General features: G+C 38.2%; 1 protein-coding gene across 5 annotated transcripts in view; it reads left to right on the plus strand.

Annotated features, from left to right (window-relative positions):
• Positions 1–20202, plus strand: part of UTRN (utrophin) — a 341485-nt gene that overhangs the window by 154906 nt on the left and 166377 nt on the right. For 4 of the 5 annotated variants that reach the window (XM_064708388.1, XM_064708386.1, XM_064708389.1 and 1 more), the window contains one exon: positions 3420–3609. In XM_064708388.1, the coding sequence (XP_064564458.1) occupies positions 3420–3609 (190 nt within the window). Of the gene's footprint in view, positions 1–3419; positions 3610–7504; positions 8130–20202 lie in introns of those variants that run through there. The other variant, XM_064708390.1, reaches the window with a different exon arrangement.

A 20202-nucleotide genomic window follows, 5' to 3' on the forward strand; every position in this document is an offset into this window, starting at 1 on the left:
TTTTGTTGTGTATAACTGAAGCTCCTTAATTATCACTGGGGCTACTGTTTGAAGTCTGCAGCCTAAGGAAGGTGAATATCTGCTTTGTTTATTAACTAGTGGCAGAATGTAAAGGACAACTCTGAGAGCCAGTGGTCAGACAGTGTGGAGTTGCTCAGTGTAACCCCATCTGAGCAGCACAGTAGAATTAAAAGGGGAGACTGTGCAGTGAAAGCACCTTTTCAACAGGATGAAGGTTTTTATACTTGCTTTAAATGCAATAAATAGAAGTACCACTGATGAGCCTTACTTTTTGTGACAGATGTTGGGACATTTAGGACTTATACATAGAGTGACATGTAGCCCTATGGCTTCCATAAGAATAAATCTGTATTTATAGCATAATGCTTTAAAATACCAGTTTGTTCCCCCCACCCACACTTGAAGGACCCCTATGGAAATGGTCCTTCATAGCATCTCCTGGAAAGATTGTGATTCTGGTCACCATAAGAACGCTACCAGGAAGACTATAGCCATGGCATGTAAAGTGAAGAAGCTTATTTTAAACTGATGGCATTAAGAGATTGAAGATCCTCAGCTTGACATTGTGTAAATTGGATACTTTGCCCAGTGGCTATTTATGTTCTACTTTTATACTTTAGGGTGAAACCATAGTCATTCTAGGTGATTGTGCTGCCTTGGTAATGGATTATAGTTGCTTTCTGTACTGTATCAGATGTTAGTTTCTGAATTTCTTTTGATCACACACATGTATGCATTGCAGATTTTTAGTATAAATCTGGAAAAATAATTGGGTGGAACAGAAACCTGAAACAGAGCCATGAAAACTTTGAAATAACAGAGTAACAATTTTTTCTTGGGTGTATGTTTGCCAGTAGAATCTGTGTAGACTTTCTCCAATATCACTGTATAGGTTAGCTACATTTGAAAATAATTCTCCAGCTTCTTCTCACATTTAGTTCTTGCAGCCTGGAAGATACACAGATCCTCTGTCTTTTGAGGCTGCTCTAATTGTGTCAGAATTATTTGAAAATCAGTTATGTTTTTATAGCATGGGGTAGTTTTTAAGCTGCAGTACAGAATTCTCCTGTAAAAAAAATTTCTATTTTCTATTTTATGCTTGAGGTCCTTACTAGCAGGGGAGGAAAGTATTTCCATCTGCTCTTTTGAAGTGTTGGTCACTACTGCTTGCTATGCATTTCCTCTTTAAAAAAACCCATGTAATCTTAGGAAATTAGTTGTAAATTTGTATGTATATAGTGGCAGGATTGTTTTTCAGCTTTAATTCAAATATATGGCAGCAGTGGATCAGTAATAGGATTTCATTCTTTCCTTAAAGCTCAACCAAGCAGAAGACTTGAGAAATTAAAACTTTAGGATGAAGACAATATTCTTCAATGAATGTTGTTAACTTCAAAGTTCAGGTTGTCTCAATTCCTATCTAATACATCAGTACTTAGACTTAGAGATCTGGGTCACTTGGTGTTTCATCCTTTGGGGCTGTTCTTTTCCTTTGAAGGTCACCTTTATTACCAGTCTGTTCTTCCTGCTGTTCTTCCACCTTTGGCCTTAACCCCCTGCTAAGAAAGAAAATCCCTGCAGAGGGAGAGGATTTTGAAGTTAGAGCTCATAACTGCTTTTACTTTACATTTTTCTCACAGTTCCTTGGTGTGCTCTAATTTTTTAGCTGGTGCTTATTATCTTTTCTGGACAATATCTATCAAACTACTTGTTTTCCCTAGCATGCTGCATATTTTTTTTTCTCAAGACTGGGTGAAGCATTCCAGCTGCAAGTGAGAAGCAAGAATGAAAGCTTCTCGATGTCCTTGTCATTTGCTACTCACCAAAACTTGGGCAAGCACAAAGTCAGAAACAATTCTTAGAGTCTTATTTTTGGCCAAAGCAATTAGCAAGTGGTGTAAGACCACAGCTTCTAAAATAGGGGTTGCAACACTATCTTTGTGCAAATTGTCTCTAAAAAGTTCAGTTGGTTATGCTAAAATTTAGGAATGTGAGCCTGGCAGAATTGGGGTTGCATGAGATTTCCTCACAGTCCTTGAAAGAGGGCAGCTTTTACTTGTAGCTGTCTCATCTGATGTTCTAGTAAACCAGGCTACTTGCTTTGAAATGTCATCCTGAATGGTACTGAACACCCACTGCTTCTTTTCTAAAAGGAATATTTTAACTAGTTTTGAAATTCACAATTCCAAACATAGTTATTCCTTCATACTGCTGAGCAGCACAGCATGAAAAGGAGGAAAGAAAGCTGAAGTAGATGAGGGATGGGGAAGACACAAGTTTGGGCCTGCCTGCAGAAACATGGAAATGCCAAATGCTGAGTGTTTTGGCATTGTCTGTCTTAAAATTAAGTATATCACTTTACTCCTAAAATATTATAATACAGCTAGTGCTTGATGTGAAAATAAAATTTAACTACTAACTCAGCAGAAGCATTCTAGCTGTTAACTCTGTTAGAGGTTTTTCTACAGTGTTCTAGTATGGGATAGCTTGTTTCTTTTATCCTGATTTTGGGAGAAGGAATGCAGCAGAATAACAGCTTCAAATGGGTGAAATTTAGTTTGTCTAAATTTAATAATGTTGCTAATCAGTGCTTTTAAAATTGCTGACTATAACAGTTTCTCATCTGAGTTTCATTTCAATCACTAGAAGACAGTACTGTTATGCAGAACTATAAGGTGATTTTTTTTGCCTAGGAAATTATTTGAAGTTGCTGATAAAATGTTTTGATTATATTGTTATTACATGAAAAAAATCCTCATACAGACACAAACTTTAGTGTTTGTATCAGTTAGAAATCTTTTGGATGATTTGAAAATTATTTGGACCATATTCTGCCTGTCTTTTTTTAAGTTCGTTGAGCATATTTTGGATGGCAGTGTATTATTCTGTTTGTTTGAGTGATTGTGTCAAAAGTCTTCTAGCAAAAAGAACCTGGTATCTGACTTTTCATCCCTTAGCATTTTAACTCTTAAGAATTTATGGCAGTGTTTCTGCTCACTGTGAAAGTACCCCAAGCACTCAGTGCTTCTACTCCATATGTTTTTTGTTGATGGGGTAAAGCCCATTTTTCACACATGGCAATAACACTTCTACCCTTTGGACTAGCATACGTTGATGGTGGTAACACTCTAAAAGGAAAACCTGGGTTTTTAATTAATAACTGAGTTTTTACTGCATACCTTTTAAAAAAGAATACAATCTGTCAAACATATAACCAGTTCAGGACATCTGTGGATAGCTATAGATACACTAAAAACAGTGATATAAATTATGATAAAACAAGCTGTATCTCTGTTCTTACTAGAGATGTGTTTCAGATTTCCTTTTAGTAGTTTCATTATTATGTATATAACGTTGTATCTTATGGGGGAATATTCTGACACTTGTCTTGTTTTCAGAGCTGTTGATAGGCAGAATTTCTTGGAGACAGAGATGAAGACAATACAGGCCTCACACAAGGATCTGGAGAGCTTCCTCAAGTGGATTCAAGAAGCAGAGACAACAGTAAATGTTCTGGCAGATGCATCCGAGCGTGAGAACACTGCTCAGGACAGTGTCTACATAAGGGAACTCAGAAAGCAAATGCAGGTGAGAAACTAAATAATATTGCTGTTATTGAGGTTTTGTCTCAATGGCAAATGTTATAAAGAAAAGCTGTCTACTTGCTTGGAGAAAGCTGCAGCCTATTGAAAGGTGTTTCCTAAGACACAGTGTTTTAGAAGTCAGGTGTATGAAAGAAGCAGATTTGTCTTCTTAAGGTTTGAAGCACACATTTTTGTGTATGTCTTTGGCACTGAGGGCTCTTAAATGTCCTTGGAGGGTGACTGCATTCAGGAAGTGTATGCTTCATTAAACCAAGTCATGTTGTGTGATTGTTCAACCAAACAATTTAATCTACTTCCCTCCAAGTAAAGCCCTCCTGGGCTGCACTCTCTCCTATTTCTGTCTGTCACCTTCCTCCTGCTTTTTTAGCAATCCAAGAAGTTGTTGTGCTTGGGTTACCTCTTCTCCCTCTCCTACTGCCCAGCAGCTCCCCAGCTGGCCTTCTTTCATGTTCAGGCCCCAGACTGGAAAGCTTGGAAATGACTGAGGAGTTTAAGTGACACCACTTATTAAATCCTGCACTCTGTGTTTGGATTAATGTCACCTGTGATCTAAGTGGGTTTGAGCAGCTTATAATGAAAAAAAGATGTTGCTTGTTGCTTTTAGTATTGCTCTTAATCTGAACATATCTACGCTGAATTGAAATGAAACAAGACTCTTAAAAATACCTGATAGCAAGTTATACTTGCTAATCATAGTAGGAGCACAATGTTTTGTGGAAGCTTGTATCTGTTGAAGATGGCATGTCACTCACCAAATTATTTTAGTCAGTCAGGTAACTCATCTGTAGAGATGCGGCTTTTTGTGAAATGCTGAGCCTAGTCTGTAGTGGTGACACCTAGAACTTAATGTTACGATTTATATTGGTGCCACTGCCAACTACTCTAATGTAGTGGAGGTGGAAGAGCTAAAAACAGGGCACAGAAGAACAGGAACAACAGAAGGCAGTGCTATGTGTAAATACACTTATTTCTGCATTGCCTTGCATTCTGTGTAGTCTATCACACCAAGATACAGCTGTTATTTCACAGTTTGTTTGTTGGCTCTGTGTGGCTGTGAAGCACTGTGTGTAGAAGGTTGTTTGCCATTCTTTGTTGTGCTGCAATCTGATTAAAATTGCCTGAGTTGTGCTGCATGAGGGGAGAGCTGTTGTGCAAGACTTCTGTGAGAGAAGAAGGTCTATGACCAACTCCTGACTTTGCACGCTGTCCTGGCTTGTCACTGCTGAAAAGGCAGGTGGAGGTGCTGGATCGTGACCTCCCCTGGTTCAGCATCTGGTACCTGATATTGTCCATATCTTTGAGACTGTGCACATGAAGTATCATCACTTAACTCACCCATGACCTCACATAACATGGTAAGCCTTTTTGGCTACCCTAGGAAGTGGAGCATGTCAAAGACTGTGATAGGATAATGACTTCCAGAATGAACTTTATCCCCTACCATCTTACAGTCTTTAAATGTAAATGAAGACGTTCATATCATGACTCCAAAATCACTGTTTATGTTTTCAAGTATTTGTTGCACTTCTGAAAACGAAATGTACTTCCAACATCTTGCTGTACCTCAAAAGATCAAGCCCACTCCCTTGCAAGTTCTTAAGCTTATTATCTGATTAGACAAAGATAATTTCCTTTTCTTCCCCTGTTATGTGGTATAAAATGACAGTGTTGTTCTCTTGGTGCCTTGTGGAATATGTAAAGAAGTGTTGGTTTTAAGGTTAGTGGTTAAATGGTTTCCAGAAGAATGCAGGAGTTATAACCTTCTCTGCTCTGTGTGAAGATGCCCCTGCTCCAAAGGCCTGTGTATTAAGTAAAACTTTTCTATGAGTTCAACATGTGATAAATTCTAGGTGAAATGAGCTGAACTTAGACAAAAGGTGATGAATTTGTTGTTGTTGCTGCTGTAACATGTCATGCATTTTCAAATCAGGATCATCTGTTAAGCTGGCATCTGTGCATGCATGGGAGGACTATCCTCCATTACATTTGGGGCCTAACTTATTTGGCTGCAGCTCAAGTCACTCTACAGTGGAATCAATGATCTGAGCCCTGAAGCCTTGTTTTGTCTTTCATTGTGATACCTGAAGCCAGCAACAGTGCTATGCAAATAATGAAAACTTTGAGTGTGGTTGCAATGTCTTTTTAAAAAGCAGACATCTAAATTATATCATCAGTCAGTTCAATTAATTCTCTCAGTATCTAAACCTTCTAGAAGTTTTTCCATTCAGGTTAGTGCCAAAACACTACAGTCTGTTTTGGAAAATATTTAGCAGTGACTTGGAAGAGATTAAAACCTGATTTGAAAAAAGATGCAGAAAATAAGCTAGGAAATGGTAAGTAGTAATGCAAGGTATATGAAATCCTGGTCCTATACGTGTAAGGGTGTTCAACATAATTTAAAAATTTTGTTGTATTTTAAAAGAAGTTACCATAAGTAGTAGCTTGCTGTTTTGTCTCACTGCTTGATTCCAACTCGTAAATTGAAAGATCTGGGAAGATAAAGAGTAGAAGGAAATAAGGAAGGTGTGGACTGTGGGGTCTCTCTTGCACAGAAGAGGTGTGAGCTTTTGCACAGTCATTTCTAAATGCTTTCATGGTTTCAGAGTTCTGCTGCTTCACAGGTTTCCTTAAAAGATATTTGGTAAGAGCATGCCAGCTAATCATGGTAGGCTCAATCTGGAAAATTAAAGAAGCAGACTTCTGGTGGAAGGGATGTAAGCCAGGAGCAGTGGCATGCAGAGGAACAGTTCAAATAAGTCATGAAGATGAGAAAATAGTGTTTCTGGCAAGGTGAATACAGATGGTAAGATTTGTAAATATAGTGTGGAATCTGTGTATCTGTTTATCTGTTCAAACTGATGTTGTTATTGTTGCAGATGCATCAAGAAAGCAGAGTACAGGGAAATGGGGTTTATGTGGAAGAGTGGTAGAAACATTGACTTAGTCCTAAAAGTAAAGATGAAAAGGTTTACACAGAATTAGATGGGAAGAGTTTTTAAATGTCCTGAAGAACCTGAACCTTGCATTCATCTCCTTCCTAGGAAAGTGCCTTAGAAGAAGCAAAGCAGTGTATAATGCACTGACATCTAAGCTGTGCATTATTTTGGATCATACAAACTTGTCAGGATAGCTGTTGCCTGCATATTGTGCTGATTGATGTGCTTGAAACATGTAGGGACCTTTTCATGTGGAAATATGCACTTTAAATCATATGATTGGTACTTCACCTACTGTGTTCAGGCCTCCCTGAACCTTTGCTACAGCAGCCCCTCTGATACAGGTTTAAGTAGATTCATCAAAGCATCTTTGGAAGCAGTGAGTAGCTGGCTTTGGCGATGCTGCAGTTTTGCCACACCTAGGGGTATGTTTGCTCTATTGCACTGGCAGTGCCTTGCTGGTAGGAAACCACTTCCATGCTCTTGAACATCTTATCATCATCCTTAGATGGCTTAAATAATTCTGCTTTGTCATGGGAAATACATCAAAATTATGTTAGCTCTTTGGATTCAAGGATGACTTAGAGAAGGGGTTGATGATGCAACTGTATGCTTTTACTTTGTCAAAACCCTATCTTTTTCTTGTCTAAAGTCATTTTGGAAAATATTTAATTGGAAATGACTTGTGAAAAACATTGCTACTTTCTGATGCAAGTGGGATCCTTTAGATCCCTTTGACTAAATGTGCTTTAAAAGAGTTTTTATAAAAAGAGGTTTACCCCCTGCAATTTTCCCTTTTGTGTTGGGTAATCTAGTTTTGAGAAACGTCTGTGTGATTTATTAGCCTTTAACGTATGGCTGATATAATTAGGGCAGGTATCCCTGTGCTCCTCTCTCAAGATTTATAACACAATCTGTTATTCACTCACTCTACAGCTCTGCCAGAGCTGCGTTTAGTCTGAGAACGAGAGCATCCTTTCCCAGAGTGAGGAAGCAAACACTCTGTCTGCTGATAGAAAGCAGCTACTAGGGAGGAACAACTGTTGTGATACGCTGGAGCCGTCTTCCTGAAGGAATTCCTTTTTTGTTCCTGCAGCTTTCAGGCTTAAATTAATAACCTTTTTCTGGCTATTTAGTGCACTCCTGAACGGAGGCATACGATCGGCTGCTCAACTTCATTTGCCCTCTGCAGAAGCAGAGCTGAGCAGCACCGATTAGAGGAATCTGTGAAGGCTGTTATCTTTCTGCATTTGTTTTGTGGGGTTATTTTGGGAGAAAAACTTATGCTGTATCAATCTTCTTTGCCTTTGAAACGTATAAAGCCTGTAGCTTGCAAAAGCAGTCCTGGAAGAGAGCATGCTCAGAAAGCTGGCAAATCATTGTCCAGTGACCGGGAGGAAATGATAGTTGCTCTTCATTTATAATGCAAATTCTGAGGTATCTTCAGAAGTGTGGCAAACTTAAAATGATGGCTGTGGTGAGAACCTCTCTTCAGAAAGTTGTGGTGTTGTTGCATCGTTTACAGAGGATGGCAGTTTCTTCTCCCCGTTACCAGAAGCTTTGTAAGGTAGGAAATGTAAGCCCTAAATGTCGAGTGTGTGTATTGCTAACTCTGTCTTTCTGAGATAAAAAGAAAAGAAAGTGAGCATGGGATGAGTGTCAAAATCATCTTGGCTATCTGGTGTATTTAAGCCTGTTATGCTTTCCATGTGTGTTTTGTTAAAAAATACAATAAGAAAAAAAAACAACTCGGAACAAAACAACCCTGTGCTTGTCCGAGTGATACATTTTTTTTAGAAAAGTGCTCTCTTGCCCATCATTTAGGTGTCTGGGAGGAAAATTGTTATGTTCACTGAGATTTTTTTTTTTTTTTTTTGTAAAATGCAACCAGTTCTTTTCCTAGGGAGTTAGTTACTTCTTGGTATATGTGATTCTTTAACTCCTGTGTACCTATTATGTAGAATAACTGTGTTTTTCCATGCCCAGTGTTATTTTTCTTTTGAGCTTTATGAAGCTTTTAATTAGGAATGAGTTTGGCAGACTTAATACACAGCCATTTATTTCTGCCTTCACCGACTGAGCTCTTTCAGTTAAGAAAATCAAGAAAAGTTTGAGGAAAAGCATGTTGACATAGGCTACCACTTATTGCTGGTTTTGATGGTACCTGTTTTGGTTGCTGATTATTTCTGTTTCCAAAGATGGTGTTTACATTTTGGTTTTTTTCATGTGCTCACTAGTTCTGAACCTTAATACTGTGGTGATAATCTAGGATACCTAGTAAAATTCACTTTTAAAAGTAGTTTTGATCACTCACCAGATTAAAATAAGTGAATAAAATTAATAAACTTCTAACTCATCTGTAAACTCTGTGAGTTAATAGTGTTGCAGTGTTGATGCCTGTGTGAGGTGGTCATACTGTGCTAATATTATTGAACTTCTAATATAAGGATTCTGTCTTAAAACTTTGCAAAATTATAAAATTTGATAGGTCTTCAGCTATAAAGATACTGACATTACATAAATTCTATTTGGCTGCCTTTGAAATTGTTTTTCTCTTCTTGCTGCTTATGATACTTTAAAAGTGTCTGTGTTTTTTGATGAAAATACGTCTGTGTTTTTGCATACAAGGTGTGCGAGAACCAAAGTCTTGTTCTGATGATAGAGCAAAGCCACCTTAACTCATCCTACCTGCTTCAATCTGAGATGTGCTTTGTGTTGTGAGGAATTTAAAAATGACATCAAATGAGAGGGAGCCCATCCTTAGAGTAGGGTTTAAAAGTAAGGAAAAAGTATCATGCAGAATGTTGTTCAGTGAAGCTTGTAGATGAAGTTCTGGCATATGGGGCAGAACATTTTCTTCAGATGGCAGTTTCAGCATGCTTCAGTTTACCAAGCTGTACCAATAGATGCATCTTCATTATAAAGAATGAGAGACAGTAGTTTGTGTACATACAAGCTGCTTTAACAAACGTTCCTCAGTTGTTCTTATCTATCAGCTGTCAATAAACAGCCTGTTTGCTTTTGTGAATAAGGCAAAATTTTTTAAATAATGTAAAGATATAGGTTATAATTACCTGTTTAGTTACATTATTTGTATAAACTTGTTTGTAAAATGTTTGTCAAGCCGCTATTTAGTGACTCCTGCAGTTATAATTATTTGCTAATTATCCTGAGAGCCTAGTTAATGGATGTATGCTTAATTTGTTGAGTTTAAATCTACCCAAGGGATAGTGAAAAAAATCTTCTAAAAGGCTGTTATGAAAATACATTTTCTGATTGAGAACCCATGCAGTAATAGCCTTGGGAATTACATGTTGCTTAAAATTACACAGTGTATGTTTGTTTTTTTTTGCTTTTGAAAAGTCATGTGGCTTAGTTTTTCAGATATCTGTGTTTAGTTTACTGGAGGTAGAATTGTTAGTCTTTTTGTAGAGTTAAATCAGGCACTAATTGAGGCAGAAAAAAGAAATGGTTTACGATCCCAGTCACTTCCAGCAGGTGTCAATGTAAGGCAATGATAGATGGAAGTCTGGTGATGGAAATGTTAATGCTTAGATGAGAAAATGTATGGAAATTACTAAGAGCAACCATGACAGCAAGTCAGGAAGGATTTCTTGTAGTGCCCTGTGTACTCCTGTCTTTGCAATGTCAGATGTTTGTACGTGTCTTGTGCACTGTCTGGATACACTGGTATAGTTCAGATCTGCAGAAGAAAAACTATTTACTGTAGTGTGTAAATTATTGCATTGTATAGGTAGGTGCTTCATGAACTACATCTAAATGTTTCATGTGAAGTGTCCTCTGAATTGCAACAGAAGGCCAATAAAGTATTTAAGACAAATTCTTGAAGTTTAGAGGTTTTTTTCTTTAACTGCACTGGTTATTAAAGAAGTAGTAAGGCTTTATCATTTAACTGTACTGAGAAAAGTCATGATTGTTCCTTTTAACAACCTCATATAATAGTAGCAATCAGCTTTTCATAGTCCACATTTTTCAAATTTCTTTATAGCAGAAACAAAAATAAACAAATTGTTGACATACTAGAGCATGGCTGAAAACCACAAAATCCAAAGTTTAGGATATTTCTTCTGTTGCTGCTTTTTCTTTCACAAATCATTTTCTTACCAAGGTGAATTTTGCCAGATAGACCTTTTCACTTGTTGCTGTTTGATTCTTTTACCTTGAAATTAGTGGCATAAGAGGGCAAAATGTCTGCACTTGCCATTTTGTAGTCAGTATGTAATAAGTTTTGCTTTATTGTTGCTAGCAGCTTTGTTTCAAAACTCTTGTGTAAGACTTTGATGCTGATAATGAACAATTAGAAAACTGTACGGCTGTCATCTGCTCTATGTTCTTGCTAATATGATTGTTCCTTAAAGAAAGACTTTTATAATAATATGCAACTAGCTCAGGCTAGAATGAATTAATAACAGAAAAAAATCATTTTGAGGTACAAATTGATACATCTTTTCTGAGAGACCGGAGCTACAACATTACTTACAAAAATAGAGAATTGTGAAACTTTCTCTAACTTCCCTGACGGAAGGTAAAGAATAGTGCATCTCTGGCAGACAGCTAAATGATTATCTTGAAATATGTATCCTGCTTGTGTAATTTGACTGTGTATTTTTAAAACACACTGCTAGCATTCAGGAACTGGAGCATTCTTCCCCTGGAAAACAGGCTGAGGAACAAACCTAGTTGCTGAGAGGATTTTTTCTCTTTTTTCTCTAATTTTTTTAATTCTTTAGAAGAACCTGCTTAAAAAAATAATAAAATTCAACTGTCTTCATGTAAAATACTCAATTCTCAAACCTGATCCAACATGAGTCTTCATGTGGCAACTTAGGTGAGTTCCTGACTTCCTCAGCTATGAAATGCATCAGAAACATGTCTCCTGAGGTATTTTTTTAAGAATACATAACTTAAAATGCAGTCCTCTCATTTTATGCTGTTTTTTTAATGGCCAGTGTTAAATTTGTAAAACTGCAGGAAGTTACAAGCACAGTGAATGCTGGGGTCAGCCAAAACCTTTTTTTGCTCTGATACTGGTGATGCATTCCAAAATACATTTACATCATGTTGAATTTTGAGAGTAGCAGCAAAGTCTCTGTTCCTATGAAATTTTCAAAAAAAAAAAAGAAGTTCGTGGAGGCAGCCCAAAAAAAAAAAAGCCTGGGAGGCTGTGTTGAGAAATGTGTAGGCTCATCCTGATTCCAATGAAGTCAACAAAGATGTAAGGTTTTAAATGTTTACATGACTTCAAGTTGATTTAGAAAATAAATCATTTACACTTGACATATTCAGGTATAAAATACGGTTAACCAAATGTGGGTGAGGAGGAGCAGCAATGTAGTACATTCATTGGACAGCAGAAGTGAGACCTAAAGTTAATTTTGGAAACATGTTCTGAAGTAGGCTACTGTATTAAGCAGGTTGTTGATTGGAAAATGGAGCAGTGTCGTCAAAAGCATTGCTAAATTATGCAGACGGTTTCTTTTTTTAGATGAGCAAGTTAACTCCAGGCTGCTTGATATGGTTCTAGTTGTATAAAGGACATTCTAATTAGATTTAGATCTACAAAAAAGCCTCCTTGAAGGGAGGAGGTGAGAATTAAAGGGAGCCTTGGATAATAATGACTATTATCTACCCTAATACAATAAGGCTAGGAGTGAACTGATAAGAAACAAATGGCTATTTTGAAAAGGAAATGTATTAAGTAATATCTAATGATCAGCCTCTCAGGAGTTTAGGATTTACCATTTTAGAAAACAACTGAGCAGTGTAACTGGAAACCGCTCCACCTCAGAACACCCACAGCTTGTTTGCAGTGGAGTGATTGTAGAAGTGGTTTTCAGTGTCATTTCTTGAGACAGAGTATGTACAGGGCTGGGACAAAACATGACGTGGGTTCTTGATAAGCAGAATAGAGCTGGCATACAGCTAATCAAGGGCAGCAAGGTACCTTGATGGTGTTTAGAGACAGAATATAAACCTTATTTGCAAGGAACGTGAACAGGCTAGGAATGAGTGTCAGTCACTGATCATTCAAAATGAATGAGATGGACATAATTTCTTCGTGGATTTGGATTAAAAGTTGTAAAGATGAAGACTGGTGGACAATACTTGAAATGATAGGCATCTTGAAGTCTTGGGAGGTCACAGTTGATTTACTTCTGGCCTTTATTATAGAATGATCACTGCAGCTAAAGAAATAATGGAAGGCTGAAGGGAGAAAATTTTTAATAACTTTTAAAAAATGAGGTAAGTGAAGGTTGGAAATGACTATCCAGTGAGTCAAAAGCTGTGAAAACAAGAAATATGGGCAAGAAATTAAATTCCAGTTGGAAATGTAATAACTATAATGGAATTCAGTTCTCCGTTGGTATCAAATTGCACCTTTGTGTATACTCTGTCAGTGATGGACAAGCACTATTAGGGGCTTTGGTGTGTAGGCAAGATGCTGTTAACTGTTAGCATGTTATTTACTGATTGATTTCCTTTGGACTTTCAGAGGGGTCTAGTAAAAAAAACAAAACAGTGGGATATTGGAGGGATATTTTTATGTTTTGATAGGTTAGAGAGATATGAGATCCTCTGAACTTCCATAGACATTCTGGCATAGTGTAAGTTGGTTCATGAAGAAAGATGTGGATTCTGGTTGTGATTGGAGTTGGAGTGTAGAAGAATGAGCAGAATTTCAAAGGAAAACTTGAAGTTAAGTTACTGGGAAAACCTTTTAATGGTGAGACTTAGGAGCTTATTGTCTTTCCCCAAGGACTCCTGTGTCCTCAGTGCTTAAAGAAAACATTTCCCATTGCAGTGTTTTACTTCAGTAAGGCAGTTCCAAGCACAAAAGACAAGATGGTGACTGTGAAGAGCCATCCTGAATTTTGAGAAGGGTACCCAAGCTGTTTGCTTTCTGTGAGAAAGTTGTCACTGTGTCTTTGGATGTAGGGAAAGCAGTGCTGTTCCCTGATCATGATTTTTAGAAAGACTTTGAATGCAATCTTTCACAGCCAAATCAGAGATATGGACAAGACAGATGACCCAAAATGTGGGAAGAAAATGTCTGGAGCATTTGTGTTCCTCAAGGGATAAAACAGAGACTGGTACAGTTTATGAATTACAGTTTATGAAACAGACTGGTACTGTTAGGAATCCAGAGTGGGACAGAGTACACTCAGCAGGTTTGTGAATGATACTAGACTGTGGAGGAACGCAGTGGAGGAACAGTTCTGTTCCCATTCCTTGGGGTCTCAAGAGGGAGGGATGGGCTGACAGGAACCCCATGAGTTTTTTCAAAAGCCCCAAAAAAGCTCAAAGCCAGTTTTTGCACCTGAGAAGGAGTGATTCAATGCATTGGTACAAGTGTGAGAAGGATTATAGCCAAACAGGAAGAAGTGTTTATGTTTTTCTACTTAGCACTCATGAGGTCATGTCTGGAATACCGCAGTTGGCTTCAGGCCCCCAGTTTGACAGATAGTGAGAGACTGGGGGGGAGAGTGCGGTGCTTGGAGCACAGGACATGAGTAGAGCAGCAGGGGAGCTGACTTCATTTAATTTGGAAGAGAGAAGGCTCCAGGAATTTCCAGCTGCTGTCACTGCATACCTGGTGAGTTGTTACTATAAAAGATGGAGCCAGGCTCTTCTTGTAGGGGCCCTGTGGAAGGAAAAGAGCCAGTGGGAATATGCTGCAGCAAGGGAATTGGGTGTAAGGACAACAATTCTGCACAGGAGATGTAACTGCACACTGGAGTGGGCTGCCTGAAAAACTAGGCTGTTATATTTCCATCTCTGGTGGTATTAACACTTGTAGTGGATAAGGCCCTTAGCAGCACACCCAGCTTTGAAATTAATTCTTGGAATTGGCAGGAGGTTTGACCTCCAGAGGTCTTCCAACTTGTGATTTTCTGTGATTCTCTGTGCTAGTGCCCTATTAGCTTATAAGTGAAGACTAAAATAGTCAAAACGATAGAGCAGCAGTTTTCAGCTGCGGGCTGCTCACTTCCTATGAAAAGGAGCTTCATGATTTTACTCCATGTGAAAAAATTCTTCCTTCTCTGCTGAATTTTGATCTAAATTGGGGCCTGCTATGAGTCTGCTGAACAGCCACAGCATGTACTCATTTGCAAATCCTTTTGCTGTAGTCTAACCTCAATGGTGGTAATGCAGTATAGTCAGGCACTTGGTGCATATCTGAATTATGTGCCTATGATTAGAAGGCATTTTAATATAGCATAAAACTTTGTCATCTAACCTTCCCCCTGCTTCTACATTTTCAGATAATGTTTTCAGAACTAAAGTAGAAGACAGAAAGGTTTTGCACATCTTGAGTGATGGGGCTGACCTAAATGAAACCACTTTGTTTTGCCATTTGTCTAATTAGGATCAGTGCCAAATAAAACTGTATAATAAATGGGTACATTATTGTAAACCCTTGTGCTCTCTAGTCCTTTATGTATCAGGGAGCTTCTCTAGAAATAGAATGGTTTCTTTAAGGTGAAATAAGAAGGAAAAACAAAATGGGAGAAGACATAAAGCTTCAGAATTTCAGTATTCTTAAGTGCTGCACCAGTCATTCCTATTTGGAAACAAAATGCAGCTTAACAAAAGTTAAGATCGGTTCTAGGATGTAGTGCCTTTTTTAATAGCATTTTGTAGTAATGTGTAAGGGAGGAAAGGAGAGAGGAGATGAGAGAAATATTTCAGGACAGGCTTCTAGAATCCTCTTACATTTATTTAAAGGCAACTCTGGTTTTTAAGCTGAAAATATTTTGCTATTGCAGCAAAAATAAATCTAAAATATAAGGTAGTTCTATTAAAGCATGAATGTAGCATTAATGAGAAACTTGACTTCCATGAACTTCACATGTTTACAGGAGCTGGATCAATATTTGATATGAGACCCTCTTGCCATATCATTTTGCCACAGTGCTTTTTGATTACTGCTATTTTTCAGGAAGCAATTTCCCCCCCCCCCTCTTTCCCTTAGGGCTTAATTACCCATCCCAAATTCATGAAGTTGTGAAGCAGTAGCTGCCTAGAACAGCATAGTCCTTCACCAGTTTGAGTCTAGAGAACTGACAGTTTTTTCTTGTCTTCTTCAGACAGATCATTTGAGCTTATTTTTAAGAAAAGCTGCTCTCACTAGGTAGCTGGGAAAATAATGCTGTTTGAAGATGTTCTGTCACTGTTAGTCGTCAGGGACTCTGGAAGAGTTCTGGCCTCCTTTTTGCCTTCCCCTCTGTTTTTAATCAAGACAAACTGTAAGAGACATCATGTTCCAAAGTTGCCCTGAGAGTTTTCTATTTCATATCCACTGCTTGCAGACCTGCGTTGGATTCTGGCTGCTCTGTGATGTTTTCATGCTGGGCACTTTTGATATACTTTGGTGCAAAGGATTTTACTTCAAAGCAAAAGTGACTTGCTCAGCCCTGCATAGTTGGGTAATTGAATGTGGGTGGAAGATGTCAGTGGTGTTTTTGATAATTGATATCCTGTGTTGCACTAAGAGAGCAGTTTTTCATAGTCGCAGAGTAATTCTATTTACTTGTGGCTTATGGTACATGGTAAATATGGTAGGTGCTGCAAGTGAAGTAACAAAGTGAAATGCTGCTCAACTCAAGTTGTGCAAGGGGAGGTTGAAATTGGACATTAGGAAAAAGTTCTTTATGAAAGGGTGGTCAGGCATTGGAATAAGCTGCCCGGGGAAGTGGTGAAATTAAAATTCCTGGAAGTGTTGAAAAAAATGTGTAGATGGGTTGTGTAGGGACATGGGTTAGAGCTGAACTTGGCTGTGCTGGGTGAATGATTGGAATTGAAGATCTTAGAGGTCTCTTCCAACCTTAATGATTCTACGAATCTGTAGATGCTCCTCATTTGCTGATGAGCACTGTATTTATGAGTACAGTGTTGTGCTAATAGGGCAAGAGTTGGTTTTGCTGCACTGGTGTTCCAGATTTCTGACCTGAAGAAAGCATCCTTTCTGGGGAGAGGTGGAGACTTGGTTTTCAGTGCTTGCTCAAATCTTGGCATTTTTGCTGAGACTGCTGATCAATTAGTGCTAATTGTGCTGGGTTTTGGGATATGATCCTAGAACAGTCATCTGAGGTCAGTCCTTTCTGTCACCTGCTGTTTTTGGACTCAGTTCTTGAACTATGATTTTTTGCTTTCCTAATTTTTTTTTTCTTTTAAGAAGGGATGCATTATTAGCCCTGAAATAATCACTCACCCTTCACATTCAATTTTGGATGTTCCATATCAAATATTGGAAGTCTCTTGGTTATTATTCTCTCTTATTTTTTGCTACAAAGAGGAGTATTCTTTTGCAGCAAGTTCCAAGACAGCAAGCAATTTGAAACAAATGTCTTTCTCTTCTTTCTGTTACTGAAATTAAACTTTAAATTTCAGAGGTTAAATGAAAGTTACTCAATATTTGGGATTCTTGGGCACCTCTGAGAAGGATGGAAGCATAATAAAAGTCACAGATTACACAAACATCTCCTTTCCCTCTTTTTTCTTTATTAGTAAGCAGGGCAATTTTCTCTTTTGGAAGAGGGGGAAATGCTTTCAGAAAGAGAAGAGGGAAGCCTACCAATGATGTTTCACTTCTTTGCTATGTGTTTGCATCAAGAGTTAAAAGCAGTCCCCCAGCTATTTCAGTGAAATAGTTACATATCAATTTGTAGGCCATTATCTTTCACTTCATATAGCTCAGCAGTGTAATGATAAATTAACTCTGACTTTCTTTCCATAGTTCTCAGTAAGAAGAATACAGTCTTAAACTATTCAGCTTTTATCTGTAAGCAGATAATTTAGCCCAGTTGTGGGAGACTTTCATCCCTCATAACATTGTTCCCTCTATATTAAGGGTACTTTAAAATGAAAATAAGAGAGATAATTAAGAAGGTTCAGTTGAAGAATTTGGGTCTGGACATGACCTTCCATGAGCATTGTCTCTAAGTGAGCTGATGTGATAAGGCACTTACACAGGATTAACTAAAATTATTTATATTTAGAAAACAAGTGGATTCTAGAATTTTTGCACTGGGCTAGTATTTTGATTAATACTAATTTTGTCTAAACTTCCTTTTTACTGGATGTCTGAGTTTGTCTTACTTTTACATGAAGTCTTGAAATTTATCATTGCTTCTCAGACTCCATAGGATGAGGAGACCAGTTTTGTTTTAGCTGAAAACAAGTGTGTTTCCTCTCCTTTTTTTCAGTGGCAGAAGTATGGTAATGATCTCTTCCATAAGGAGAAACTGTCACTGCCAGCAGAACCTGAATACACATTTTGCAAGTGTTTGGTTGTGACTGAAATGGGGGATGGAGGAGAGTGATGTTCTTTCAAAAAGCACTGAAAGTATGGGTTGCCTTTTAATTATGATGTCAACTATTGTTTTAAATGGAAAACAGTGCAAAGCAACCCCAAACTAGCTTGTGGATTTTGTGATTGTGGAGAAATTTTTAAAGTTGTGAACGGGTTCTAAGGACTAAAGCAGTTTATCCATTGGGAAAACCTCTTGTTTAAACTATCACTCCACAGCAGTCCAAAGTATAGCCTAGCTTTCTGCACTTCAGGAGTGCTTTTGGTTGGCTAAAGCAGCCTCACAGATTGACAGTACCAGATAAGTTTCCCACTATGGATTAAAGTCAATTCAAGGTAGGAAAAGTGTCAGAGGGGAATAGCATTGCTGGAACTTGCAACATGGTTTAATTTTGACATTGCTAGTAAGTGCAAGAGGAGAGTAGCTTCTCTTACTGGCTTGGGTAAAATGGCAACCAGTTGAGGTTGTCTAAAGCTACTCACCTGTTCCTGTGGCATAGAAGGTGATGTGCATTTGGGAACATAAGTAGTTGTTGGTACACATGCTGATGTTAGCAGTGATCAGAAGGGTGTCTCACTGCAATATCCTATGGGGCTGAAGAGCAACCAATTTTTTCCATGCATTTATAATGAACCTTTGGTTTTAGGTTAACAGATAATCTTCATACAAGAAGAAACATGAAAGAACAGTTGTATGGAGTAACAAGTAAGGCAGAGAAAATATGAAAACCAAAGGAAAGATAGCCAATGTGTGGTAGGCATCATAGAATCACAGAATGGCCTGGATTGGAAAGGACCTTAAAGATCATCTAGTTCCACCCCCTCTTGCCATGGTCAGGGACATCTTCCACTAGACCAGGCTGCTCACCATCCAGCCTTGACTATTTTCAGGGATAGGGCATCTACATCTTCTCTGGGCAGCCTGTTCCAGTGCCTCACCACCCTCATAATGTAAATTTTTTTCTTAACTAAGCTTACTGTCTTCTCTTTCACTTTATAACCATTCCCCGTGTTCTGTCGCTATCTGCCCATGTAAAATGTCACTTTCCCTCTTTTTTTGTTATCCTCCTTTAATTTCTGGAAGGCTGCGATGAGCTGTCTCTGGAGTATTTTCCAGGCTGAACAACCGCAGTTTCTTAGTCTGTCTTCAAAGGAGAAGTGTTCCAGCTCCCTGATTGTCTTTGTGTTCCTCTTCCTCTGGACCTGCTCTAACAGGTTTGTGTGCTGAGGGCTCCAGACCTGGATTCAGAACTTGAGATGGAGTTTCATGAGGGCAGAGAAGAAAGGGAGAATCCTCCCTTGACCCACTGGCCACACTTCTTTTGATGCAGCCCAGGATGTTATTGGCCTTCAGGACCTTGCTAGGTCCTCTCCAGCTTTTCATCCACTGGGTCCTCCAAGCTCCACAGGGCTGGAGTCAGTCAGCTCTTCTCCCGCTCTGTAGTCATATCTGGGATTGCCCTGACCCAGGTGCAGCACCTTGCACTTGGAATCTTTTATCTTTTTAATGTTCTTGTGGTCCCACATCTCAAGTTTGTCCAGGTCTTGCTGTATATTGAATTTAGGAATAAGCCAAGGGTATGCTTTGGCCCAAGACTGTAGGATTCACTGGGTTAAAAGTATGTTAATATTTAAAACTCAGTGTTCCAATTCAAAATTTGAGGAGATAATGAAGATTTTGTTAGTGAACAAATAGGCTTTAATATTACTGAGGTCCAGTACATTATTGAGAATGTGTGTATTCCCTGGAGGATCATGGTGGTGGTGTTGAAATGTAATGAACATGATTTTAGAAAAAAAGAGACATTTAGGCTGAGCAAAAAAATTAACAGCTGTAAGGGAGAAGAAATTAAGCCATATAATGGTGTTACTTTTGCATATTTCATTAACTTGGCTGTCAGCATGCCCACTGTAAGTTTCTTGTGCCAGGTGAGTGCTGCCAGAAGTTATGTCAATCTGTGTGTAAACAACCTATCCCATTTTTGAATCAAGGACAAAGAAACCATATATGCATAGAATATACCTATCTTTTTCTTGTAGGAAATCAAGGGAAATGAACTTACCTGGTAGTTGTTTTGATACTTTTTGAATAGCAGATCTAGAACAGCATGCAATAAATTTTAGAATAGAAATGAGAAGGTGTAGGAAAGCTCCACACTATATATTTTCTAGGCTTTAGTCCAATTGCATAGGACATGTTGAAAGGGAGCTGTGATTTAGATCATCTTAGAAAGCCCAGGGCATAAAGCTAAGTATAATAATTTGTCTTGTTTAGCATTGTTTAATTTGATTATAAAATATGTTTAGA

The sequence above is a fragment of the Zonotrichia leucophrys genome, chromosome 3, assembly GCF_028769735.1.
Source record: "Zonotrichia leucophrys gambelii isolate GWCS_2022_RI chromosome 3, RI_Zleu_2.0, whole genome shotgun sequence".
NCBI classification, from domain to species: domain Eukaryota; kingdom Metazoa; phylum Chordata; class Aves; order Passeriformes; family Passerellidae; genus Zonotrichia; species Zonotrichia leucophrys.